This window comes from Pelodiscus sinensis, chromosome 31 (genome assembly GCF_049634645.1).
Source record: "Pelodiscus sinensis isolate JC-2024 chromosome 31, ASM4963464v1, whole genome shotgun sequence".
Lineage (NCBI taxonomy): Eukaryota > Metazoa > Chordata > Testudines > Trionychidae > Pelodiscus > Pelodiscus sinensis.
Genome location: NC_134741.1, coordinates 614972 through 642455, shown reverse-complemented (window position 1 = coordinate 642455; position 27484 = coordinate 614972). Strand labels below are relative to the sequence as shown.

At 49.8% G+C, this 27484-nt stretch overlaps 1 protein-coding gene, 1 long non-coding RNA gene and 1 other non-coding gene across 12 annotated transcripts in view; 2 read left to right on the top strand and 1 right to left on the bottom strand.

Annotated features, from left to right (window-relative positions):
* The window catches only part of LOC102458540 (tripartite motif-containing protein 26-like), a 37714-nt gene extending 20554 nt beyond the window's left edge, over positions 1-17160 (bottom strand). Inside the window, exons 1-6 of one of the 10 annotated variants that reach the window (XR_003090439.2) lie at positions 16879-17018; positions 16129-16590; positions 14319-14414; positions 13536-13736; positions 12409-12524; positions 1492-11134 (exon numbers count right to left, since the gene is read on the bottom strand). Coding sequence is in view for 8 of the 10 variants with exons in the window: in XM_006128729.2 (XP_006128791.1) it covers positions 12519-12524; positions 13536-13736; positions 14319-14414; positions 16129-16212 (387 nt within the window). In the remaining 2 variants the exon portion in view is untranslated. The other 9 variants (XR_332446.2, XM_075912932.1, XM_075912931.1 and 6 more) reach the window with 9 other exon arrangements.
* On the top strand, positions 3040-3112 carry TRNAF-GAA (transfer RNA phenylalanine (anticodon GAA)). Its single transcript has one exon. It is a non-coding gene; the product is annotated as a tRNA-Phe (tRNA).
* LOC142821576 (uncharacterized) lies at positions 17016-27251 on the top strand. Its single transcript, XR_012898299.1, has 3 exons — positions 17016-17263; positions 21438-21495; positions 25287-27251. It is a non-coding gene; the product is annotated as an uncharacterized LOC142821576 (long non-coding RNA).
* Positions 27252-27484: the final 233 nt, after the last annotated feature.

Below are 27484 nucleotides of genomic sequence, written 5' to 3'. Positions count from 1 at the left end.
TTACAGGACCACAGCAGGGGGCAGGTTTGATGCTGAATTTTCAGCCTTCTGCTCTTGGGAGTCTTTGTTGCTGTCTGCAGCCACACCAAGGCCTGACTCTGCATCACCAGGGCCCCAACCCCTGACAGGCTGCCAGATAAGAGACAGAGCTGCCAGGGGGGCAGGTGTTTTCAGACTTGCAGCAGGGGGCACAAATCCCTCTCTAGGGAGCCTGCAGGAAATGAAGCCAAAGAAAGTGGATTTTGAGAGGCTTGTAACAACCAGCCCAGTTGCAGCAGGTCCTACTGAGATTTGAACTCAGAGTCCTGACTGCTGCCTCTTACACCATGGGACCTACACAAGGCACCTGTGACTCAGCTGGGCCAAACTGGAGTCCTGGCCCAGGCCCACTGGGACCAGCTTTGCTTGTTTTCCTTCCACCTAGAGCCCCCTTCTTCTCCTGGGCTGCAAGGAGCCTCCCTGGGGTCCCCTGAGACAGGCACAGGACTCTGCCTCCCCGCAACCAGCCCCACAGGATTTGGCAGAACAAGGGGGGGGGGGCTCTGCTCACCCTACTGAGTCCCACTGAGATGTTGAGCTTTTGTCCTGTCCCCCTCAGCTTGGCTTCCCTCCTCTGCCCCATTCCTGCCTCACTTCCTCCTTGGGCAACTCACACAAGGGAAGCAGCAGGAGGAGCCGACCCCATACGCCAGCTTCCGAGGGCAGGGGAGACTAAGACACAAGTGTCCATCAGGTGCCTGGCCTCACCCATCTGGCTTCCCCAGGCTGGCATGAAGGGGCATTCTCAGCTGATGTCGCCCCCCTCTGTCACATGGGGTAGGGCTCATCCCAGGCAGCAGGAGCTGCACTTACCCAGTCACCCAGGGGAGCAGCAATAAGAGAAGACCCTGTGTTTCTGAACCAGGGACCTCTTGCATGTTAGGCAAATGTGATAACCAATACACCACAGAAACACATTTCAGGGATGAAACTTGGATAACTGTTCTGTTCCTAGCTCTTTCTAAAACCCTGCTCTGCAGGGGAGGGGAATGCACCTTGTGAACACTCCACCTCTTGTTCTCATGGAAGCGACTAACCCGAGCTGCCAGCTCCTCATTTCCTCACCAGCTCCTGGATATTTGTAGCTCAAAGCTGGAGCTGCTGTGGAAGGAGGTGAAGCTACAGAAGCTGACAGGGGACAATCAGCGGGCGGAAGGTTATTTCTTCTCCTCCCTGGGTTGATGTGGCTAGAACTGAGGTGAAGACAATCCTCTTCCCTTCTCCTCAGAAGACGGAAATTGCAGTTTGTTCTCTCTTTGGTTCTACTGAAGCTGGACCCCAGGACTAGACTTTTTCTTTCTAAAACCCTGGTGAAAGCTGAGATTGCCACTTCTTTCCCCACAAGGAATGGCCCCATTTCCATCTCTCCAGAGACAGGACCATGTCCAGCTGGGGATGAATGGCTACAATCAATCTTATGGAGTTCGATTTAGCAAGTAAGATTCACTAGAGGCCACCCCCACCAACTTCCAGCACTTCTGTTCTTTGCCCCCTTTGGCTTCCTGCTGTGGGGACATGGCCAACTCCAGTTACATACGGAGGGATGGTGGGAAGAACAGACACATCTCCCCCATATCCAGCAGGTGTTTGGCCAGCTTAGTCATGGGGCCGCTCTCTGGGACTTTTCTCTCAGCTGCTCCACGTGTTGCCATTGTCCATCCCTTCTTCTCCCCTCACATCTCCCTTGTCTCCGTTCCCTTCAAAGATCTCCTCTGCCTCAGGACCAGCCTCCTCAGGGCGCTGCCCCTCTTCCACTGTGCTGGCAGTGGAAGACCCCACAGTCTCTGCACTCAGGGGCGATGGGACAGAGTTTTATGTAATGATGACAGCGGTGCAGAAAGCAAATAAGAATTTGCTCAACATCCTGGGTGACAAAATGAAACTGGTAAGTAACCAAATTAAAAATAAATCAAAAGGAAGCATTTTTGTGCCCAGTGGAACTCCTTGCCAGAGGATGTTGTCAATGTGAAATCTACAAGGACCAAAAAAGAACTGGATAATTTAATTCAGGAAAGGTCAATGAATGGCATTTAACCAGGATGGACATGGAAGGTGTCCCTAGCTGGTGTATTCCAGAAGCTGGGAATGGGCTGGGAATGATCACTTAATAATGGGCTCTCATGAGGATTCCCTTGGGAGAATGAAAAATCAGCTGCTGTTGTGAGACAGCATCCTGGGCTAGTTGGGCCACTGGCATGGCCCAGTCTGGCTGTTCTGTTTGGTTTCTGTTCTTGTCCCCTCTGAACAATGGAAAATGGACCCCCATCCTGAAGGGGACAGAAAGTGGCCTGTGAAAGGCTAGCATAGGTAAGGAAAAACATCTATTCACAGGTCCCTGATGGTCTAGTGGCTAGGATTCAGCACTTTTGCTGCTTTGGCCTGGGTTTGATTCCCAGTCAGGGAAACCTGCATCACTTTTTCACATGACAACTGCCTACTCCTTCATCTTACCTCATTGTTACAGCAGCTGTGATCCTGGAGGTTAACTCAGGGCCCCTTTCCCACTCTCCCTCACTGCCTAGAGAGCACCTGCCATTTTCACAAGCCCTTCAGAATGGGCAGAACTGAGTCACTCAAACTGCCCCAGGCTCTGGCTGGGAGACTTACCTGGCTCACTCCCGGACAGCAGCCCAGCACATTTCTCAGGCAGCCTGATGGTCTGCAAAAGGCCCTTGTCATGTCACTGCCACACCCACCCTTGCCCTCCAGGGCTTATGTCCTGCCCCAGGCAGCCCCTTTGCATGGCTGAGCTGCTCCCAGGGGTGAAAATGACACATTTCATACAGGGACTTTTCTATTGGGCACCACCCCTTGGGCAGGGGGAGGCTCAAGGCAGAAACAAGAGGGGTTTCAGTAAAGCTACATGTAAATGGATCCATCTAGCAACCACTGCCAGCCACACACACAGGGGGAGGTTTTTGTGCAAGCACAACATGCAGTGGAGATGTACTGAGAGAGAAGTAGCAGGCTCAGAAGAGGGAGGAGGGGGGCCTATCAGGTGCCAAAGTAGCTCAGTGGGGAGAGCATTAGACTGAAGATTTAAAGGTCCCTGGTTTAATCCCAGGCTTTGGCAAAAGTCTTTGTTCCTGAGGCTTATCCCTTCTTTGACTCCTCTGTGAAGAGCCCAGCTGTGCCTCCTGGAAGGGTCTTGTCTGCCCGGCTGCTCCACTTAGGAGCCAGCAAGTCCTGCCTCTTCTCCCTTCCTCTGCCAGGGAAAGAAAAAGGAGCTCTCCTTAGAGCAGCATCAAACCATCCCCCTAAGAATACCTGCTCTGCCAGCTGAGCTGTTGAAGCTCCTCTCTCACTGCTGCTTTGTCCATCATGGCAGGAACAGAATCCGGGACTCACCAAATCAGGCTGGGTGTCCAGTAACCCCAGACAGATGTGCACATCCGCACGCTGGCAGCAGCTGTTGTGGGACTCTACAAATCCACCACTAGACGTAATTCCCCATATACCAGGCAGCCCAAAGGAGGGCTCTAGGGTCTCAAGCAGAAGAGAGTCTCAGGCAGGGGGAGGGTCTCTCAGAGCACAGAGGGAGTTTGGGGGCTCATTGCTGGGCTTTAGATCACTCAGTCATCCTGACAAATGCACTAGCTTCTTCAATTGAAGTTTTCTTATATGTGTGAGTTGCTCAGTGAGGCCAAGGGGGCACCTCTCTTTCCCCAGCTAACAGCTGCTCTAAAGCAGAGCTGGGTTTATCCACACTCACCCTCACTCACCGTTGTGAGGTGTTTTGCAGTGAGCTGACAAGAAAGCTATGTCTACACTCGCTTCTTCTTGCACTAGTAATATGCAAATGAGGCTAAACATGGAATATTGTTGAGCCTCATTTGCATAGCTAATGAGCCGTCATATTTGCGGAAGAAGCTCTTGCGCCAGAAGGAGCTGTCTACACTGCCCCTTCTAGTGCAACGAAAACCCTCTTGCGGAATGCCGTTACGCCGATTATTTTCAGGATATCACAAGGGCCTTTTGCAGCCCCTCAACTTATGGGCATAAAGGAGTCTGGGAGGTGATGACCTCACACAGAGTCCATGACAATGGCCAGGTAGGACAGGCTGCAGGGCAGGGGCCATCTCAGAAATGCCCCCTGACTTTGCTGCAGGGAGTCTCCTTCTTGAGATCTGCCCTTGAGGTCAGAGAGAGAATGAGGGTCAAAAGCACGAGTGTGAGGAGGAACCTCGTTGGAGCCTTCTCCTTTTGCTCGACTAACTGACCTAGAAGACAGACATCCCTGTGGAGATGATAAGCGTCTGTTGGCATTTAGCCAGCACTGGAATTAACTCAAGTAGTAGAGTACTTGTTTAGTGTATGAGAACCAGTGGTATCATTCTCCCCTAATGTGTGGTTTCTTTTTTTTTTTTTTCACAAGCAGAGTGAGCCAGAAGGCCAAGAGCCTCCTGTGGCCTTTCCCTCTTCCTATTCACTCACCCAAAAGACAGTCATGGCTTAGTTCCAAATCTTTTGTTGAAGCAAAGGCCTCACTCAGTTTAGGCGGCTAAACAGACAGCTTTATTGATCGATAAAGCAAAGTGAGCCAAACATGGTCCCAGCAGAGCCAGTAAGGCTGGCTAATACAATCAATCCTAGTATCTTTATACCCTTAGCCAAACAGTCTGATGTCAGAGCATCAAATTACGGAAATCATCAATTAAACTTGGAAAAACAAAGCCTTATCGTGAAGATTGTGGACAGGTACGAGGGAGTACATCTCCTGTCTCAACCAGCCCAATGAACACATTCCAATAGCCCATCCTGTAGGCCTCTCTCACGGGGTGACAGAAAGTTCACTCTGGTCTACGTGCTAAAGAGAAAAGCTGAAATGGTTTCTGTTATACAAGATGGCTTCTAGCTAAATATGAAATGGTTTCCACACTGTAAACCCCATTGCACGAGGGATAACGCTTCTTCTGAAATAGCTATTTTGAAATAATGGTAGAGTCAATGCTCCACTGCTGCAATTTCAAAATAGCTCCTCCCCAGGGCCATTCAAAGTCATTACTCCCCAGTGCCTCCTGGGGCTCTAAGTCGAGGTAGAGCATCCACTGGCGGCTTCTTGTGCAACAACTCTTTTGGGGAAGAGTTTTCGTGCAAAAGGTCTTGCACAAAAGCAAGTCCACACTGCCATGTGCTTTTATGCAAGAGATGTGTTTTTGCACAAAAGCATCAATGGAGTGTGGACGTTCTCTTGCACAAGAAAGCGCTGATGGCCATTTTAACGGTAGGGGCTTATTACACAAGAAATTCATGTTGCCTGTCTACACTGCCCTCTTGCGCAATGCCATTACACCTATTATTTTTCAGGAAGAATGGCATTGTGCAAGAGGGTTTTTCTTGCACAAGAAGGGGCAGTGTAGACGCTCCTTCTTGCACAAGAGCCTCTTCTGAAAAAAATGGTGGCTCATTAGGTATGCAAATGAGGCTTGGCGATATTCCATGCTTAGCCTCATTTGCATATTACTCGTGCAAGAAGCTGCAAGTGTAGACATAGCTGTAGAATGGAGGACTGTAGTGTGTGCTTGGCAAGTAATCCTTAGTTTGAACTACAATTGACAAAATAATTGTGGGTATGAGCTGCCAAACACATTTCTTGGGCTGCACAGGCCTTGAGACCCCTCCAAGGCTGGTGGGAAATGGGTAATGGCTGCACTTAGGAATTCAAAGGTGTTGTATGGAACCGTAAATTCAAACAGTTTTAGAGACATTTTTTTTTTCAGAAGAGGTTTTTCTGACATTTGGCCCATGTACATGGACCCAAATGTGAGGAAAACCTTCTCTTTGGGAAGATTCCTTATTTCTAATAAAATTATACCTTCTGAAAGAACACACCTGCTATTTTGGAAACTGATCTAAAAAAGCTGACCCATTCCATGGACGAGGCAGAGCTTTTCAGATACAAAAGGTATCCTGGAAAAACTCAGGAATGGGTATATAACCAGTAGGGGTGTTGTGGTTTGGTTGGCTAAAGCACCTTCCTGATAAGCAGGTAATCCTGGGTTCAAATCCCAGTGGTGTCTTACTGTAGCATTTGCTTATGTTTTCCTGTGCCTTTCTGGGACACAGAAGAGGCCTCCCCTGGCCACCCATGGAACTACTGGTTCAGGAGAAAGCTGACTGGGGAGGAGCATTGGGAAGAAGGAAACCACAAGCCTGGAGCAGGTGCAGAGGCAACTGGCAAGGCACGGCTCTGACTACAATTGCTGGTACAGGAGAGCCAGCACAACACTGCGTGCCCTTGTGATTTCCTAAGGGTGTCAGGGCCCAGAGAACTTGCGAGGGATGCAAATGTAGACACTCAAAATTGTAAATGAAGCTGGGATTCAAATATCCTGCACTTCATTTGCATATTTGCAGACCAGTACTATTTCAAAATACTTTATTTTGAAATTAAAAATGCTGTTTAGATACGCTTATTTTGGGAGAAAACACTTCTTCAGAAATAACCCTTAAATCTCATTTTATAAGCAGTAAGGGTTATTTTGAAAGAAGGGTTTTCTTTCCAAATAACTGTGTCTAGACAGCGCCTGTTTTTTCAAAATAGGGTATTTCGAAATAGCAGCCAGACTATTATGCAAATTGACAGATTTGCAGAGAGACAGATTACGCGTCATTTGCCCCGCTTCATTTCACTAGGCTGAATTTGCATTTCTCTCTCGAAAGAAGAATGTAGACATACCCTCACATAGGGGAGATGCAGAGATCAGAATTTTCCTGCCTCCCTCAGCTTCTCTGGCTACTTTGCCCCATTTCCTGCCTCCCTGCCTGAACTGACCCAATGGCTAAAAGGGACAGCAGCTGCTGATTGGTAGGAGGAGAAGATGGGCAAGAAGACCCTGGAAGCAAGAAGGACCAAGGTCCAACTCTCTTTGTGCCACTTGGCCTTAGATCCTGGACACCCAGCATTCACCCTGATGAGGCCATAATATGTGAAGGGGGAATTTTGACTGATAGTCTCCTCTGAGCTGGAATCCCAGCTCCCACAGGGTTCACTGGAAGGGGACAGCCCCGTAGGGGCTGAAAACCACTGCTCTAGGTGAGGTTTGAATTCACAACCTCAGCATGTCTCCTATACGCACTGCCTTATAAGTTCTGTGCACTGACCCATTGCACCACTGGAACAGATGTTTGCGAGTTTTCTCCAAAGTCCTTAAATTGCAAAAGTCAAGAAGCACAAAGTAGAATTGAGTGAGAGGGACAAGAAGATCAGTTCTCAAGGATTCACAAAAGCCAACATTTCTCACTGAGATTTGAACTCAGCTTGTAAGATTCAAATTCCTGAACCCTGCCCCTTACACTATTGGACCATCATTACTACTAGAGGTTCTCAGCTGGTAGCTGATATACTGCTTTCCTTGCTTTTTCCATTCAACTGCTTCACCTCTCCAGATCCAGCCTCACCTGTATATGGCCTCACAGGAATGAGCTGGCTCCCTCTCTGGCAGAGGAAGGAGAAATGTTGCCATGTGTTACACACGTTGGCACTGTACAGACCCCGGTCCTGGGTCCCCCTGCCCTGAGTTCCATGGGACAGGGAGAAGCTCCAGGAGATGGTTCCCCTGGGATCATGTCTCACATGTATCCAAAGGCTGGAGAGAGCCAGACTCACCCTGCAGCCACGAATGCCGGTTTCTAGAAGCTCTCACCTAGAAAGGACTCAGCTGAGATGGTTACAAAGAAGCTGGGGGTTGGGTAAGGGGGAGCTGCATTGCTGAGGCAGAGCAAGTGCTGGCTCCTTGGTGGAGCAGCAGGGCAGACACTATCCCTCTGGGAAGCACAGCTGGGCCATCCACACAGGAGCCAAACAAGGGCTCAGCCTTAGGGTGTGTCTGCACAGCAGCGATATTTTGAAATAACAAAGAATTATTTCAAGCCTTGATTTCAAGATAAGGTTGAGCTGAAAGAGCTCTTACTCTACCTTACCCACCCCCATCTCATTTCACAAAGAGTGAGGGAAGTTGAAGAAGAGTTTTTCCTGTTAGCTTTGGCCCATTATGCTGTTTTTACTTAACCTAAGCACTGGGCATTTGAGGAAGCTGGATTTAGCTTCAGCCCTGCCATGTAGGCCAGCCTTAGGAGACTAAATTTTTTGCTACAACTGGGGATGGAACTTGGGACTTTTAAACTTTGAGTCTACTCCTCTCCCAACTAAGCACTTACTTTTTTGCCTTCTTGCTTCTGAGGCAGCCACTTCTCTCTCAGGGTGCTTTTCGCAGCGGCAGCAAACAGGAGAGAAGCTGCTGCTGTTAGTGGCCCTGCAGAGCAAGATGAGTTTTGCCTGTCCTGATACTTTGCCCCATTCCTGCCTCTCTTACAAGGCTGCAGCTACCAATGGCTGGAGTGTCCAGCCACTTTTTCACTGCTTGACTCCTGTTACATGCTGGTTAAGGAGGCAGTAACTCACAAGAAGAAGTCAGGAGCAGGGCTACTCAGATGTGGCCATGATCAAATACAGGAGTAACAACAAGTTAGTAGAAAGGTTCCTTCCCCCTTTGATACATGCCAAAGCCAGGGATTGAACCAGGGACCATTAGACCTTCAGACCAATGCTCTCCTCACTCCACTCCACTGAGCTACTTTGACTGCTAAATATAGATCTTTTTGGCATGTAATTCTCTGTCTGGGATGTTTGGCAGCCACTGCACAAAACGGACGTCGTCATGCCCTGCCCAGGAAGGCAAGACTGGCCCTTCCACAGCATCCCTCCCCCACAACCCAGAGCCAAGGTTCCCTCTAAGCCAGGCCTGGGCAATATAGGCCAAGGGGCTGGATCCAGCCTACGAAGCCACCCAATATGGCAGCAAGAAGCCTCAGGCAGATTCCCTGCTTGCCCTGCCCCCACGCACAGCTGAGAGAAGGGGCTGCTGGGCCCTTTGTGTTTCACAGCTGTAGAGGAAAAGGCTTCATGCCTGGCCCCTGCTCCAAGCTTGTTTATGGCCAATGGGAGCTGCCTGGGAGTGTCTCCCAGTCAGAGCCTACCTCTGGCACCCCAGTCCCTCCCTTCCCTCAGCCCACTGGCACTCCCCACAATGGAAAAGGGTGAAGACTTAGCAGATTTCATGAACAGAGATTTCCCTGAGTGGGAATCAAATCCAGGCCACAGCAGTGAGAGTGCTGAAGCATAGCCACTAGACCATCAGAGACAAGGACTATAGGTGTTTGCTCAGCTACACTAGCCCTTCTCAGGCCACTTTCTGTCTCCTTCAGGACGTGGGACCATTCCTGGAGAAGGGGCGTGATGCCGGCATATTTCGTAGCTCCAGACACTACCAGAAGATGCTGCCCAGCACTTTCCCCCTGACTGCACTCTCAGGGCCGGAGATGTGGACCTGCCCCTGTGTATTGTGGGGGATGCCTCCTGCCCTCTGCTCCCTGGACTGATGAAGCCCTATACAGGACAGCCTGAAGCCAGAAACATTTCCCAGGCAGGCTTAGCAGGGCCCGCATTGGTGTGGAGGCACCTTCAGGCCCCTTAAAGAGAGATTCTGCTGCCTGCTCCCCTGGCTGGACCTTAGTGAGTCAAATGCCACCCAAGTGTCCTCCAGAATAGTTGTGAGAACAAGGCGGAGACATTCCTGCCCCCGGCACAGCTGGCCTGGTCACTCCAACCCTGCTGCTTCAGCCCCCTGCCAGTCTCATTCCTACTCTTCCCTGCTGCCCCATCTTTTAAGTGGAGTACTGGGCAATGTTCTCATGATGATCTAACAACCCTTCAATGATGGGAATGCCCAGCCTCTTGTTCTTAGTCACCCAGCCTGCCTCTTTCTAGTACAAAATCCCTGTCCCAAAGGCAGAGCTGTAAGCAGCTCAAACTCTGTTGCATTTAAGAGCAGCCTCTGGAGTCAGATCCTGCAGCTTTAAGCAGAGCTCCAGTATGAAATCCAGGGAGTTCAAACTCTCCCACTGCCTTGCCAGTCACAGTGGCCTCTGCAACCACTCCAGCCTTGTGGTTTCCTTCTTTCCAACAGTCCTCTCCAACCAGCCTTTTTCTGAGCCAGCAGTTTTATGGGGGAGGGGGGGCCAGAGGAGTCCTCTTCTGTGTCCCAGAAACACACAGAAAAATGTGATCAAAGGGTACCAAAAGGCACCACTGGGAGTTGAACCCAGGATCTCCTGTTTATAAGCAGCTGCTTTAGCAAATTGAGCCATGGGGCCCTCCTTAGGGTGTGTGGTGAAACTGTTCTACTCTATGGTCACAAACAATACCTTTGACTCCCACAATGCAGCCAATCCCCATTTCCCTCTAGCCCTGGCAGTGTCTGGCTCCCTGGGCACAGAAAGCTATAGCTCAGTGGGCAGAGACTCTAACATGCACATCTCCCCCCAGCCACTGGGACTGTAGAGTTGCCTTTGAGGTTTGGCACAGTTGTGGGGAGGGAGAAGTGCAGTGAATGTTGATCATTTGGCTTGTAAATCCCTTGGTCCTAGGATGTGGGTTGGAGTCCCCAGGAAGGGACCTGCTCTTCTCCAATTTGTTCCCTTCCTGAGGGCACAGAATTAAGGAGAGAGAATTTCATAACGCCCCTCCCACCCCCCCCCCCCGGCAGCGATCGGAGTTGGCCAAGGAGTTAGTAACAAAATTTTTGTCAACATTTAAGTAGAGGGAAGGAAACCCTCAGGGGTGTTTCTGTGTGTTTCTAGACCGAGGATCATTCAAGTGGCTTGTATTTTTGTGGACCTGCCCCTACCGCACCCCTAGAGACTCTGAAACAAAGAAGACACATGAGAAGAACCCAACTTTCTTCCTTTTGCTGTGAAATGGATGGATCTAGCTCAGGTTTCACTCAAGGGGTCCGTCTGCATGTGAAGTACCTGTGACAGCACCTGTACTGCTCTGCCACTCATAAGCAATGACATATACTTGGGGGAAGCATGCGCCCCAAGACTTGTAGAAGGGACAACATGGACAAAGCAGTAATAATCAGGCACCCTTTGATAGCTCAGTTGGCAGAGCGGAGAACTGTAGTGTGTGTTTGGCAAATTATCCTTAGGTTGCTGGTTCAACTCTGGCTCAAAGGAGCAATTGTTTTCCGCCCGGCCTCAGCAGAAGGCAACCCAGCTGGTTGTCTAGGGTCCATGTCTTCAGAGCCCTGCACTGCAATTAACAGAAAGATTGTGAGTACAAGCTGCCAGGGCCATGAGGGTATGTGAATAATTATGATCCAGAGGGGAGGGAGAGCAGTGCTTTGCTTCTGGCCAGAAATCAGCCAATGAGATTGTCCTGGGGATGGAAGTAGCGCCTAAAGCCTTCCCCCCTCTCCTCTGAGCTCACAGTCACTTTCTGAGTGACTTGCTGATGGGGAGTGGCATTCGTGTGCTGAATCCGATGGCTTGGTGCCATGGAGCCGGCCCATGGCCTGTATTTTGCCCAGGCCTGCACTAGACTTAACAGCCCTTGGGTATCCAGCAGTTTCTTGCCTTGAACAAACTGATACCATGGAAGCCAGTCAGCTCTCAGCCTATTTATTGTTTGAAACCAACCCCATATTGAAATTGACTGAGCAGTGAAATCTGAGCCAGAAGGTGCCGTCCGTTGTGTGCTTCATCTCTTTAGCATCCCAAACTCAGACTAGTGTTTCTCCAAGTGTTCACATATCCCCTGGGACTCCTCACTGATCACTGGGTGAGATTTAGGGCTGTGTGCACTGTGGTCGCTGGGTCTGGTTGGTAACTTCAATGACAATCCCATGAAGATGTTTTCACGGGAATTTTCTCATCATTTAAAGACTCTTCACCTGCAAACTCACCCTGTCTGAAAGCTCCCAGGGATTTTCTTCTGGACCTCTCCACTGCAGAGGGCAGAGTATATGGTGAGGGAAGGGATAAGAGAGGTGAGATTCTAGGCTCTCCTCTTTATAACAATGTCCCCACTATGAACTCTGCATTTCAATTGTATCAGAGACCAGACAGAGGGACACTCAGGTATTTAGTATGGAAGAGTCTGAAACTTTCATTTCCTCTCTCTCGGGCCCCTCCCAGCTATGGAGCCAACATCCCTGCAGCTTCACACCCATTCCATGAGAGACAAGCTGTAAATGAGATTTACTGTTCCTTCCTCACTCCCTCCCACTTGGTTTCTCATTCACTTACTGCCTCTTATCATAACCTGGAGCTGTGGTGGCAGAACACGTTGCCATCACAGTAACTTTAGCAATTTTGATCTCGGAATGGGAGGTTCAGAGTTTGCAAACCCCTGGCTCTATCTGCAAGCACTTGGGTCTGTTTGCTCAGTGTCTCTAAGGACAGCAGAGTGATGGGGCTGTCAGTCTCCACGTGGGAATTGAGGCAGGAGAAGGTTGGCTTCAGAGGCCAGATTCAACAGTCTCAGATACTTGAACCACTTTCCCCTCCTCCATTCCTTCTAGGTACCTTTGAACTCCTTCAGAGTCTCCGACAGTGCAATCATTTTCTGGGAAAAACCTCTGACTTGTTCTTCCAGTTAAGGGGAAATCTCCTCTGGCAGCTGGAACTGCCCCATCTCACACCTGGACAGAAACAATTCCATGTGATTGTATTTCATTTACTGCTGATAAGTTCTGGCTAGTGAGTCTTAGCTCTAACAGGCCTGGAGTTATAATTCCTCCAATTCTCACAGCTTGAGAGCAGGGGCAACACATCTGATGGCCATGCAACTTTCCCCTGAAAGGTCCCATTGCTGTTCTTCACCTCTGGCCTGGAGAGATTGGCTGGGGGACTAAAGGGGAATCGAGTCTCCATGGCCAACTCACTCCTTAGCCTCCAGGTGCTGAGAGACAGGATGTTCCCAGGTGAAGGGCTGAAGAAATCTGTCCACTAGGGACTAGACTGAAACACCAGCTCCCCCCTCCCAAGCTCCTTCCACACAGCCCTCAGATGGGACAGACTCTTGGTCCCTGCTGCCCTGGGCTAAATGGTGCCCAGTGGCCAATAGGCCCATGTTCCACACCATAGACCTGAGGCAGCCAGTCCCCGCCAGGGAGGTGACAGCTCCAGGAAACATTTGAGGTCAGACTGTGGCCTTTATGGGGAATTCCAGAGTCTGCTGTGCGAGGATGAGACCCTCAGAACTAAATCACAAATATCTCTGACTATCTAACATCTGGCTGTAGGGCTCTGGGGAGATGTGGTGCTAACATCAGCTCCAAACCCTTTCCCTGCGCTGTGCAGCGTGAGGGGAGTGAGAGCCCTGTACGTACTCAGGGTGCTTCGGTCATCCTAGAACAGAGACACAGAAAAGAATCTCAGCCCCCTTGGACGCACACAGGGGACCTCAGGGAAGGGATTTTGCAAATATGGGAAGAGAGGCCCTGCCCTGTCCCCAGGAACATGGATCCCCTGGGTGAATGGGGCTTTGCCATCTCTAATAGCTCTGTGCCTCTACAAAGCACAAGTCACTCACATGTCAGCAATGCACATGGAGTTAAACTGAGATCTGATAGCTGGACCCCAGCACTTGTGATACAAGAGCCTCCCTTCCCTGTGTGTGCGGCGCTGGGATGTTTCTCCCTCAGTCTCACCTTCAATAATTCACTCACTGGCTTCTGACACTTCCCCTCTAGCTCACCAATCTGCTCACTGAGATGGGAAATCTGCATGGAGAGTCTCCTGACAATTTCCTCATCCAGCTGGGCCAGCAGGAGCCCTTCTTGTTCCTCCAGGAACTGCCGCAGCTGCTGAAACTCAGCCACAATCATCTGCCTCTCTGCTTGGGTCCATTTCTGTGTGAAAACAGGGAAAGGGCTGGTCAGGGCCAGGGATGGAGCCCGGGGCCCCTTCATGGAGAGCTGAGTGTGCAGAAGGGAGAACTTATTGAAAATCCCTAAAATTTGTGATATTTAGCTCTACTCTTTGGGTATTAGGCAGAAATGTTTCTCCCAGCATCTCCTTTGACCCGGATCCCTCTGAAAGGGATGATTCCATGTCTGTCATGGGCAGCATGTTCTGTTATTCATGGGCACTGTGAATTTCAGACTCAGAGCAGCAGGAGGCAGGACCCAGCACCAGCCTGACAGATACCCAGGCAGGAAAAAGAAGCAAACATGTTAATGCACCAAGTGAGCAGACAGCCCTTCACAGGGACAATCAACTTCCTTGGGGAGGATTTCTGGGAAAGTCACAGGGACTGGACATTAACTCATCCACTGACATGGAAGCTCAGAGCCTGTCTACACACAGATCTAAGCCAGCAATCCAGAAGAAACACAAACAAGCGCAACCTCACCAAGGCCACACTGGAGTCTGCCTCCTAACATAGCCCTCCCACTGCCGGTCTCTGCAGATTCATAGCCACAGGTACCTACCAGATACTTCCGGCTTTTCCCCTCTGCTGTAATTTTTCTTCCCAGCAGCTTTTCTCTCTCTTCCCTCAGAGTCTTCAAATGGGCCTCCAATTTTTCCTGAAGAAACAGAAATAAGCAACAGGGTAAACCCCATGAGACATTTGGAGCCCATTTGTCTACCTCTAAGATAGTCCCAGTTTTCTGGAGCTCTGTCCCTGTCCAGCAGGGACTCAGTCCTGGATGTTGCTTGGTCCATTGAAAAAGGGACAGGAGGAGACTGCAGATGCAGCAGGATGCCTATGAGGGTGGGGGACAGATCGGTAGTGGCACCTTCATAAAGAATGATGTAAGTGGGGATGAGGGAAGTAAAAAGGGTTAAAAATATTAATCATGTAACCAATTACAAGTTAATCAGTTACAGTATTTTTTAACCCGCTGACAGACAAAGTCAGTAGCAGACGTGGGCTCTCCTGAGTGCAGGGCTTTCTTGTGAGGTCTGCCAGGGGTGGCCACCAAGACTGCTGGCAGGAGAGGAGTCCCAGCAGCTCCAGACTGACAGTGGCTGCTGGGGCAAGAGGGCACTGCCCGGAACAGTGGGGAGTTTAACCAGTAACTGGAACCAATAAACATTAGCTCATCAGTAAACCAGTTTGAACTTTGGCTACAACCCAGTCAAATCCCAGTGGTGCCTAGCATGGCCCTGTGCTGCCTGAAGCCCTGCTATGGGTGGTCTCAAGGCACTTGGGGCCTCACAGCATCCAGTCCAGCGACATCTTCTAGTGCTGGCTGCTGCATCTGACTGTAGCCCCTCATACAGCAGCCCAGGCATTCAGTATCTTAGTAAGAAACCTCCTTTCCCTGCTGGGCCTGGGGCCTGTAGCAAGGCATCCTTCCCACCTAAGGGCCACACTTCACAGAGAGGTGGGGGGAAATGCAGCTTAGTAGTTAGCGTAGACTTGGCGAGCACAGGGTTAGGGGCTACACTCTATCACTGATGTGCTTGGTGACCATAAGGAAACTTGCTGCCCCATTTTACCTTCCCACCATTTGTCTAACTAGACTGTGACCTTCTCAGGCCAGGGATTGTCCCTTGCTGGTTGTTGTGCAGGGCCCTGATTCCACTGTGGGTCTATAAGCTTTTCAGCCAGTCACAGCTTGTAACCTCCTCTTTTTCCAGTCCCAAGGCAGCTGACTTCCATAGACTGGCCTGTAGCTCCTGTGATCTAAACCAGTGTTTATTTTAAAAAAAGTTCAGAAAGTATCCCTTCCCCTCCCCCACAAAAAATTATAAGTACCCCTAGTATCTACAGTTTTCAGACACACAATTTTTTTTCCTACCATTGCAACACGTTTGTTTAAATCACTTAATTGTAGCAGGGTAGGCGATTAAATTTTTGGGTGTAAGAAGTAGAAAAATAATAAAGAGCTGTATAACTTAAAAAAAAGTTCAGTGTTCCCCAAATTTCAGTTGTGTTGATGTACCCCCAGACTTCTCTCATGTACTCCTAAGGGTACGCATACCACTGGTTGAGAAACACTGATCTAAACCTCTCTGATTAACATTTTCGCTTATGTTAAAACCCCTCCTGTCACCAGTGAGGGCTGGGTTTCAGGATTCAGAGCCTCAGAGAAACATTTCCCACATCAAGTATCTGTAAAGACTTGATGTAAGTTGCCACACAGCCAGAGCATTTACTTTCTAAAGTATCTCTTGTACCATGAAGGCTTTAAGGAGCTGTGTCACACCTGTGCCACAGGTAACAGTCAGTGAAATTATCCTGTAATTAAAAAACAATGTTATTTCCCATTACACTGGACAACAACTCTGTACCTTGTACTCCTGGGCAGCCTTCTGTTTGGGCACCACTGTATGAGCCTGGGATCTGTCACACAGAGATGGGAGTTTGATCCTCATCACAGAACAGCTTCAGAGCCTCCTGGTGCTACCCACAAACCCTGTCCCATCTTGCTCTCTTTGCTGCCTGGAAACTCAGTGGTTTGGCTAGTTCCACCACATTTGCCAGCTGCCGATTTGACCAGAGGTGTCCCTGCTGCTCAGTGTCTCTGCACTCTGAGCTGTGGGGGGCCTGGCAGATATTGTATCCACGCTCCAGAGTGACAGGGGCTGCAAAATCCTCCAGGCAGACGGGATGTGGCGCTTCCTACCAGAGACTTTCCACTGGGCTCCCTGCAGCCATGGCTGCCTCTGGGCTGGGGGACAGGGGCCGTGTCTCTTTCTTGAGCTCAGCAATGAAGGGGCAGGTCCAGGGGGTGGGGGCGTGATGTACCAGCACTGAGGATACAAAAAAAAATCAAAATTAAAAACCGAAAAAGCCCCAAAATCTGTAGTTACCCACTGCCCCCGCCAGGGCCTCCCATGGGCCCCTCAGCCACCTGCCCCAGCCAGAACCGCCCACGGTCTCTGCGCCCCTCATGGCAGGGCCGCTCCTCACCCTGCGTTCAACCCCCCGCTCCCGCACACTCTGCAGCCCCCTCAGAGCCCCTCTGAGCGCCCCCGGGAGCATCAGGGAGCGACCGCCCCGCCCCCACCGTTGTTCCCGCGCACCGCCCGACCGTTCACCCCGCGCGGCAGTTGGAGCCGTTGTCCTCAAAGCGCCGGCACGCGCCGCTGGAGTCAGGAGCCCCTCACAGCGATTTAACAGCCCGGCCCGCTTCACCACGTTCTGTCCTCCGCTCACCCCGCACTGCCCGGAAGCGGAAATAACGGCTCCTACCTGAGGAGGGGCAGGAAGGAAAAGGGTGAGGCGAAATGAGCCGAGCCGAGCCGAGCCGCGCACCCGGCGTTCCATCCCCCTGCCCTTGGAACCTCGCGCGGGCAAGTGATCCGTAGAGTGAGGGTAGCAGCCTCAGTCGCGGCTACTGCGCATGCTCCGCTCGTAAGCGTCTTCGCCGCGCGCTATAAGGAGCGAACCGTGAGACCAGCAGCTGGGGCCGCTGCAACTCAGGTGCGTGCGGGGGCTCAGCCGCGGTGTTTGCAAACCGGTCCGTGGGGCAGGTGTTTCCCGGGAGGATTGGCCATGCAAACCCGCCGCGGCCTGGCCTGGCTCTAGGGCCGGATAATACCTGTTCGGCGTCTGCTCCGAGCGGCCTGGCTCGCACTGGCAGGCAGGGGCTGGGAACCTACGGCCCGTGGCCTGCCTGGACCTGGGCCCTGAAGCTCAGGGAAACTCTCCAATACTGGGGAGCCTGCCCTGGCTTTCTAAACACCCTTGCCAGTCCCTGGTGAATGTGGGGAGGTAGGGGCCACGTCACTGAAGGGGTTTAAAATATTGTTCCCTTCTCACGTGGATTCGAGTGTGCAGCCCTTGTCCCAACTCCTCTCCCCCCTCCCCCACTTCATTTGCAGAGGGAAGATGATGCATGAAATTGCAGGGGAGACAAAACTTGTGCAAGGGCCAAACTGACCCGTAGAGGTGGGGAGATTCCACAACTGGCTGCACGGCCAAAGGGCAAAATTGAAACAGGCAGAAGGGTTAAGAACAGGCCAGGGCTGAACTGACCATGCGTGGGGGACCCATCTGCAGTGTTTGCAAACCGGCCCATGGGGTGGGTGTTGCCCAGGGGAACTGCCTGGGGCATGGGGCAAGATGCAACATGACATGGGGAAATGTTTTAGCTGCAGCCCCTGGAAACCCGCTGTGGCCCGGCTTGGATCTGGATCCTGCAGCTCTGGGAACTCTCCAATACTGGGGATCCTGCTCTGGCTTTCTAGACACCCCTGAGACTCCCTGGTGAATGTGGGGAGGTAGGGGCCATGTCACTGGGAGGGTTTAAAATCTTTTCCCTTCTCACTTGTATTTGTGTGTGCAGCCCTTGCTCCCCAACTTTACTTGTGGAAGGAAGATGATGCATGAAATTGCAGGGGAGGCAAAATTTGTGCAGGGACTAAACTAACCGTAGGAGTGGGGAGATCCCAAAACTGGCTGTAGGGCCAAAGGGCAAAATTGGGACAGGCAGCAGGGTTAAGAACAGGCCTTGCCAGGAAATAAAAAATACTCCAGTCGGGTGGGGCAGGGGAGACATTTGCAGTGTTTGCAAAAATACGGAAGAGGGGACAGAAGATTTCCCCCTGCCAGGTTGGGGAATGGCAGGACCCACTTTCCAGGGCTGTGTGGGTGGCCAGTGCCTGGAGGAGGCACCTCTTCCCTACCTAAGAGGTAGGTGCTGCCCAAGGGGGTGCGATTCAGTTGTTGGGGGCTGCTTGGGAGAGCTGTTGTTTTGCCTCCTGCCCAACACTCTAGTTAGGGAGCAGACGTACTGGGCTAAAGGGACAGGGCTGGATTTAAGCCCAGCTGCAGGGTTCCTTCTTGTTCTTAAAAATGGGTAAATTGTCCTGTAGTTTCTGTCTCCCTCCCCATTGGTGCTGGTGGGTCCTGCTGCTGCCAGATCCCTGATCCCCAGCCGCTTGCCTTCCAGCAGGGAGTGGGGGGGCCAGTGGCTGCTCCCCCAGCTGATCCATCCCTGCAGCGTCTGCTGGGTATACTGACTTAGAATGTTTCCTCCTCTCATGCCCCCTCGCACCTCCCCTCTGCTTACACTGCATTGGTGAGTGTGATGGTGTGTTGGGGTTCCCTTTGATCCTGTGCCCCCATAGCAGCAAGAACAAACTCCACCAGCCAGTAGAATAGAGAGGGTTTATTGCTTCTCCAGGATGCAACACAGCATAGATGTGATGTGGTTATATGGGGTCCAGGCCAGGATGCCTCAGATCCCTTGAGTTAGGGTGTCCATTGCCCCCACAGCTTAGTCTGTTCCCTTCATGTTTCCCAGCCAGAAACTGCCTCGCTCCCAGACCCTGCCCCCTAGCCAGGTATTCATCTCTGCCTCCCTTCCTTTGTCTCTCCCCCTGGAAAGAGCCTCGTTATCTGCCCAGGCTGGGCCTAGGTGTCTGAGGCAATACACATGTGTCTGGGCCTGTCCACACAAGAAATCCACCTTCTGGACATGACAATACCACTCACTGATGGCCACATGAACACTAGCCTATGCCGGACACCTACTGACCTCTCTTCTTACCTATATGCCTCCCACTTCCATCCAGGACACATCACATGATCCATTATTTGCAGTCTGGCCCTAAGAACTGATTGACTGTGCTCCCATCCCCCAAATAGACACCAGATCTTTATCAACCACTCTTAACACTGACACCCCCCACCTCCTCCTGGGGGATGGGAGGAAACAGCCTGGCAGAGCCAGATGAACACCCAGAATTCACCTGTCCCAAGACCGGTACAGCAAGGAAAATAACAGAAACCCACTAGCCATCCCCCAGCTCAAATCTCTTCTTGCAGTACCAGCCAATGGCTGTGTCTACACTGGCCACTTATTCCAGAAAATCAGCTGCTTTTCTGGAATAACTTGCCAGCTGTCTACACTGGCCCCTTGAATTTCTGGAAAAGCACTGACGATCTACTGTAAGAAATCAGCCGCTTTTCCGGAAATACTATGCTGCTCCCGTTCGGGCAATAGTCCTTTTTCCGGAAAACTGTTCCGGAAAAGGGCCAGTGTAGACAGCACAGTAGTGTTTTCTGCAAAAAAGCCCCGATCGCAAAAAGCATCCTGCCAATGTAGACCCGCTTTTTCTGGAAATACTTATAACGGAAAACTGTTCCGTTTTAAGCATTTCTGGAAAGTCATGCTAGTGTAGACGTAGCCAATCTGCTTAGGCCTAGGTCAAGGAGCCATGTTGTCCGAGGAGTGAGAGCAGGGACAGGGAATAGCGCCTTCCTACTCTATAAATGTGCCAAGCCAAAGTAGCCCCCCTCGTTCCTATGGAGTCTGACTCTCATTGTGCTACCCCTCCTCAGGATCTGCTTTGTCTGCAGATGTACCCAGTTCTGTCACAGTTGCCTCATGCTGGCAGTCTGAGTCACTCCTGGGCCTTCTGCAGCAGATGTTCCCAACTGGGCCTAACAGAGCATTTGGTGCTGATGGGTCTAGACAGCTGCCATCTCATGGAGCCTGCCATTTCTTGGGTCCTTTGCCAAGTGTTCACATATCTCCCAGTTCCTTCTCAGGCGGTTACAGTCCTGTACCCCAGGTGGGGCTTCAACCCACAATCTCTGATTTAGGAGGCAAGTGCCATGTCCATTGGGGCTAGACAAGAAGGGAGCAAGAGGGATAGAAATTCTCTCTCCCAAAGGCCTCCCACCCTGCCATTGGCTGGGCAGACAGGTCTGCAGCCCAAGGCAAGAAGGCAGCTGAGCAAGTCGCTGGCAGAGCTGAACATGGGCTGGCAGCAGCATGGGCTAGCAGCAGTGCAGTCTGGTCAGCCACAGCCCTGGGGGAGAGCAGCTGGGGGGCAATGGGCCTATGTGTTCTGCTGCTTACTGAAAAGCTGGCTGTCCAAGCGCCCTGGGGTTGGCCCTGAGCCTGAGCTTCCTCAGAGCTGCCCAGTCAGCAGCTCGTGACTTTCCTTCTGCTGCCTGGCCATTGGCCGTTTGCATCCTCCCCCTCTTGCTATCCCCGCCATCCCCTGTGGGGTGCTGCCCCAGGGAGATATGATTCCATGTCCCAGGAGAAGGGCGTATGTCCACCCTCCTTGCCAGACAGGGCTCAGAGGAGAGCACCAGGGTCAGCTCTAGGGATGTAATAGTCTAGTCAGTTTGCCAATTAACCAATAAGCAAAGGCTGATAGCTTAATGCTATAGTCTACACAGATTCCCCTTTCCCGCCCACACACACACTTGCCAGTAAATTTTTTAGCAGTCTGGCCCAGTCCTGGCTTGAAACAGGTCTGGGACCTACCCCTGTTACAGCTCTGCATTTAAAGTGTATTAGGAGGCAGGTAGCCCAGCTCAATTCTGGCTCGTACCAGGTCTGGGACTACAGACCTCCCTACCACCTCATGCTACTGCCTCTTTATCAGAGGTAGCAGCACAGGGTGACAGGCAGTTGGTCTACGAGAGGAGCTGCTTTTTAAACTGGCTCCCCTTGCAGACCATGTCCCGCCTGACACCCAACACTGCTGCCTTTGATACTGAGTGGCTCCGCAGGAGTGAGGCTGGAGCACAATGTCTGCTTCCCTCTAGGGATTATAGAATAGTCGAGTGACCGATAAAAATCCTTAAGGTTACTCAGCTATTCAATTCACCGATATTTAATATCTCTTGTCAGCTTTGCCAGACACCTAATCATGTGAGAGGTGTCCCCCTCACCCTTTGGAACCCTAAAGGTAAGAAGGCTCCAGCTCATTATGCTTAACACGGATTTTATATTAATTTGATCCTTTGTGCTGCTCAGTTCTGATGGATTGTTGCTGAGCTCACTTGAATAAGAGTCATTTTAACAGGTGTCCAGTGTCCAATATAAGGAAATATGGTCACCCTGAGCCTGGTGCTTTTTCACATCGCCAGCCACTTGGGTAGATTTTGCTTCCTGAATGTTCACTACAGGCCAGGTTATTAAATGTGAAAGCACTGAGATACTTTGGAAAATAATTTTATGCTTGCACACTTATTACCAAAATCTGTATTTCTGTAAGTAATTCCCAATCCTGCAACCACTGAAGTACCCACCTTACTTTTCTATTACTTTATAATATATACAAATATTTGGCATTTTACTTGTATATTTGTACTTCTAAGCACATATTTCAGTGTCACAGTTTCTCTGTGTGCTACACCTATTGTTACAATACGTTCCAATGGGGCTCATCACACTGACAGTCTTACTATTCTATGATGCCAAAATCCAGATTTTTAAAATAAATTCTCTCTTTTTTGCAAAGATCAGAGTAGAGATGTAAGCAACTAGTCAGGCAGTCACCTACCTGTGCAGCATATGATTATCCGGTCGTTGAGTCACTACAAAATTAGTCACTTCCTTCCCGTCTTGCTGCCAGAATAGGGCATGGCAAGGATTAAAGGCCCCTCTGAAATGTCTCCAGTTGCCCTTCTCCCCCTGACAGGCTATGGAACACCCATGTCTGTCTCTAGCTAAGCCCCTGGCCTACAGAGGTGTTCTTGTTCCTTCCTTTCACAGGCAGAGCCAGGGAGCTATGTGCATCCAGAGACCCCTCCCTCTTCCTTCTTAGTCTCAGAAAAAACCCACCCTAGTGGGGCACAAAGCTGCTGGGCCTGATTGTGGCAAGAGCACTAGAGAAGTGTGGCAAATAAGGGAAGTGCTGCCTTTGCACATGAGAGAGCAGGATTCTCTCCCATCTTCTCCCACCTGCTCGCTGGTGCTGACTGGCCCAGCCCCTTTCCTGCTGCCCCAACTCTTATTCCCACAGTGCACTTGTGCAGAGGCCGTTGGTCTTTGTGGAAAGGTGCTTGGCAGAGAGCTAGAACTCAGGACCTTTCACCAAATATACAAATCCCTTCCCCCAACACTCTGTTCTGCTCACACTGTCTGCCTGCCTCCAGCATGGGCTGAGCTTCAGAGTGGGTGATCTGTCCTACAGCTGTGATAGCATCAGGCACCTGACAACAAATCTGATCAGTCTGGAGACCAAGCTCCATTGGTCCTCAGACAAGCAAAATTGTCCATGGTGAACCTCAGGACAAGGAAGCCAAAACCCATGGGCTATGTCTACACTGGCGGGTTCTTGTGCAAGAACAGCCGTTCTTCTATAGAGCGTCCACACTGCAAGAAGATTTACATGAAAGCGTGGTAGGAGAGGGTTTCTTGTGCAAGAGCTACGCTCTTTTCTAACAAGTGCAAGCTCTCTTGTGCAAGAACTCTTGCACAAGAGGGCAGTGTGGACACGTAGCAGGGATTTCTTGCGCAAGAAAACCCTATGTATAAAATGGCCATCAGAGATTTCTTGTGCAAGAGAACGTCCACACTGCCATGGATGCTCTTGCGCAGAAGCAAATGGCAGCGTGGACATGTTCTTGTGCAAGAACCCACCAGTGTAGACAAAGCCATGGAGTGGGAGACCCTCAAAGCAACCACCCCAGCTGGTTCCACTGAGATTTGAACTCAGATTGCAGGATTCAAAGTCCTGAGTGCGGTTTCTTACACCATGGGCCTGTGGTGGGCACCTGGGATACTCATGTCTCAGACTGACCTCTGCACTCCTAGCTACCCTCCAACAGCTTCATCTCTCAGGACTCTCTGGATACGTCTACACTGCACTTTTATTTTGGAATAAGCTATTCTGGAATAGTTATTCCAAGCTAGCTTATTTCGAAATAGCACATCTACACTGCAGGGAAACCTCAGAATGAGTCCAAGGCAGGCTTCCCTACTGTAGATAGAATTATAGAATACTATAACTGGAAGGGACCAAGTCCAGTCCCCTGCCCTCACGGCAGGACCAAACACCGCCTAGACCATCCCTGATAGACATTTATCTAATCTACTCTTAAATATCTCCAGAGATGGAGATTCCACAACCTCCCTGGGCAATTTATTCCAGTGTTTGACTACCCTGACAGTTAGGAATTTTTTCCTAATGTCCAACCTAAACCTCCCTTGCTGCAGTTTAAGTCCATTGTTTCTTGTTCTATCCTCTGAGGCCAAGATGAACAAGTTTTCTCCCTCCTCCTTATGACACCCTTTTAGATATCTGCTATCATGTCCCCCCTCAATCTTCTCTTTTCTAAACTAAACAAACCCAATTCCTTCAGCCTTCCTTCATAGGTCATGTTCTCTAAACCTTTAATCATTCTTGCTGCTCTCCTCTGGACCCTCTCCAATTTCTCCATATCTTTCTTGAAATGTGGTGCCCAGAACTGGACACAGTACTCCAACTGAGGCCTAACTAGCACAGAGTAGAGCAGAAGAATGACTTCTCGTGTCTTGCTCACAACACACCTGTTCATGCATCCCAGAATCATGTTTGCTTTTTTTGTAGCAGCATCACACTGCTGACTCGTATTCAGCTTGTGGTCTGCTATAACCCTTAGATCCCTTTGTGCCATACTCCTTCCTAGACAGTCGCTTCCCATTGTGTATGTGTGAAACTGATTGTTCCTTCCTAAGTGGAACACTTTGCATTTGTCTTTATTAAGCTTCATCCTGTTTACCTCTGACCATTTCTCCAAGTTGTCCAGATCATTTTGAATTATGACTCTATCCTCCAGAGCAGTGACAACCCCTCCCAGCTTGGTATCCTCTGCAAACTTAATAAGCGTACTTTCTATGCCAATATCTAAATCGTTGATGAACATGTTGAACCGAGCCAGTCCCAAAACAGACCCTTGTGGAACCCCACTTGTTATACCTTTCCAGCAGGATTTTGAACCCTTAATAACTACTCTCTGAGTATGGTTATCCAGCCAGTTATGCACCCACCTTCTATTAGCCCCATCTAAGTTGTATTTGCCTAGTTTATTGATGAGAATATCATGCGAGACCGTATCAAACGCCTTACTAAAGTCTAGGTTTACCACATTCACCACTGCTCCCTTATCCGCAAGACTCGATATCCTATCAAAGAAAGCTATCAAATTGGTTTGACATGATTTGTTCTTTACAAATGCATGCTGGCTATTCCCTATCACCTTGCCACCTTCCAAGTGTTTATAGATGATTTCCTTAATTACTTGCTCCATTATCTTCCCTGCACAGAAGTTAAACTGGTCCATAGTTTCCTGGGTTGTTCTTATTTCCCTTTTTATAAACGGGCACTTTATTTGCCCTTTTCCAGTCTTTTGGAATCTCTCCTGTCTCCTATGATTTTCCAAGGATGATAGCTAGAGGCTCAGATACTTCTTCTATGAGCTCCTTGAGATAGTTGAGCTATCTTGATTTAGGAATAACTTAGAATGGCCTTGGAGAGGGGCTATTTCAAAATAGCTGAAGTGGAGCGTCTACAGATGCCTTATTTTGAAATAGCTATTTGAAATAGGCATTATTCTTCATAGAATGAGGTTTACAGAAGTCAGAAAAAGCTCTGTTATTTCCATTATTTTCAAATAATTCTGAATTGTTGTGTATACTCTTGCATTGTTATTCTAAACAGCCATTATTCCAAAATAATTTTTCCGTGTAGACATAACCTTTGTTCTTCCCCAGCTCTGCTGTTTTCAGGACAAATTCCTTGTTAGGACCAGTCACAACCTGGGGTGAGTGGGGGGGTCCATCGTGCCTGAGATGTGTGTTGTACAGAAGCCTCTTGTTCCCTGCCCTGTTCTCAATACTGGCTGCAGACACCTGCTTAACATGAAGGTGTAGCTCAGTGGTAGCATGTTTGACTGCAGATCAAGTGGTCCTTGGCTTAAATCCAAGTGCCCCCTTGAAGAACCTTCCTTTAATTAAAACATTTACCTCTGCAGTGAGAACATAAGAATGGCCAGACCAAAGACAAAAGGTCCATCTAGCCCAGTACCCTGTGCCCCCGGGGGGGGGGAGGGGTGAACTGAAGACAATGATCAGCAATTTGTCTTGTGCCATCCATCTCCAGCCTTTGACAAACAGAGGCCAGGGACACTATTCTTACTCCTGGTAAGATGTTAAATCACATCCTAGATTTCTATTGTATGTGGACTCTTGAAATTAGTACAAACCCTTAACATTTTCCACCACCAATGCACATAAACCAGGCAAACCCATCCCTCAGCTGGAACCAGAACCCCCCACCCACTCCGCTCTTTGCTGCCTTTGGCTTCCCGCTGTGGGTACACCACAAAGCTCAGCTAAAAGAGGCCAACTCCAGCTACATATGGTGGGAAGAGCAGACACATTGGCCAGGCACCACTGGGGGCTGCCTCCCTCACCTCACACATATCCGGCAGGTGCCAGCTTAGCCACGGGGCCACTTTCTGGGCCTTTCTTCCTAGCTGCTCCACATGTTGTCATTGCCCATTCCAAGGGAAGGAAGAAGAGGGTAACTCCACAGCTGCAGAAGCTGCACTCTCAGGATCTTTGGCCGCTGACACCCCCCAGGGAATCACAACAGCATGTGATCTGTCCCAGTAATTGCAGTCCTGCCTTGCCAGCACCAGTCACATGCACCAGGATTTTCCTTTCCAAGGCTCCTCTCCAATCAGCCTTTTCCTGAACCAGCAGTTCTATGGGTGGCCAAGGGAGGTCTCCTCTGTGTCCCAGAAGGGCACAGGAAATAGTGAGCAAAGGCTACAACAAGGCATCACTGCAATTTGAACCCAGGATCTCCTGTTTATAGAGCAGGCACTTTAGCCAGCAGAGCCATGGTGCCCTCCTTGGTTAGGTACACATTAGTGTTTTTCCTGGATACATCTCATCCTGGAAAAACTGCCACATCCAGGGAACGGGTCCACTTTTTCAGATCAGTTTCCAAATAAGTGGGCGTGTTTGGCTATCTGGTAGACCTAAACTACAGCCTTTTTCTGTAGCCAGACTGAAGAGCAGCAGCAATTAGCTGTAAAGCCTGAAGTCACATGCTCACATTCCATCTAAATGACATTTAAATTGTGTCACACTAGGTGTGAGAAAGGGATCTTATCCTAGTGGCACCCACTGTCACCAGGTAAGAAACAGATCTCAAGATGGCTAGAGAAAACTTAGTTAACAGCATTTTTTCTGGCAAGAAACTGTTTACCAATAATTGTGGTTATGCGATCCTCATTCTATGATTATTGACCTCACTTTCCTATTTGTGTGATCTCTGTTTGGTTTGTATCTGTTTCTGTCTGCTGTATAATTAATTTTGCTAGCTGTAAATCAGCTAAGGTGGTGGGATATGATTGGTTAAGTAAATCATAATAGTATGTTATGACTGGTTAGTAAAATTATACTAAAATAATTGGTAAAGGTATAACTAAGGAGAACTCAATTTTCACTATACACACTGGGGTCCAAGAAGGAAAAGGGGAAACGAGAACAGGAACAAGAAGGGAAAGGAAGAAGAAGGAAAAGGGAAAGGAGGGAAGAAGAACCAAGAAGGAGGAGGGAAGACCTGGAAGAAGAACTCACCTCCAAGACACAGCCTAAGGGTATGTCTACACTTCAGTCCTCCCTCAAGGGAGGAATGCAAATGTAGACACCTAAAATTACAAATGAAGCAGGGATTTAAATATCCTGTGCTTCATTTGCATAATCACGTAATGGCGCTATTTTGCAACAGTGCTATTTTGCGGGAAAAAAGTTATTTTGAGAAAAACCTTCCCTCAAAATAACCCTTAAACCTCATCTTTTGAGGAGTAAGGGTTATTTCAAGGGAAGGGTTTTCTCTCAAAATAACTTTTTTTTTTTTCCAAAATAGTGCTATAATGCGATTATGGAAATGAAGCATT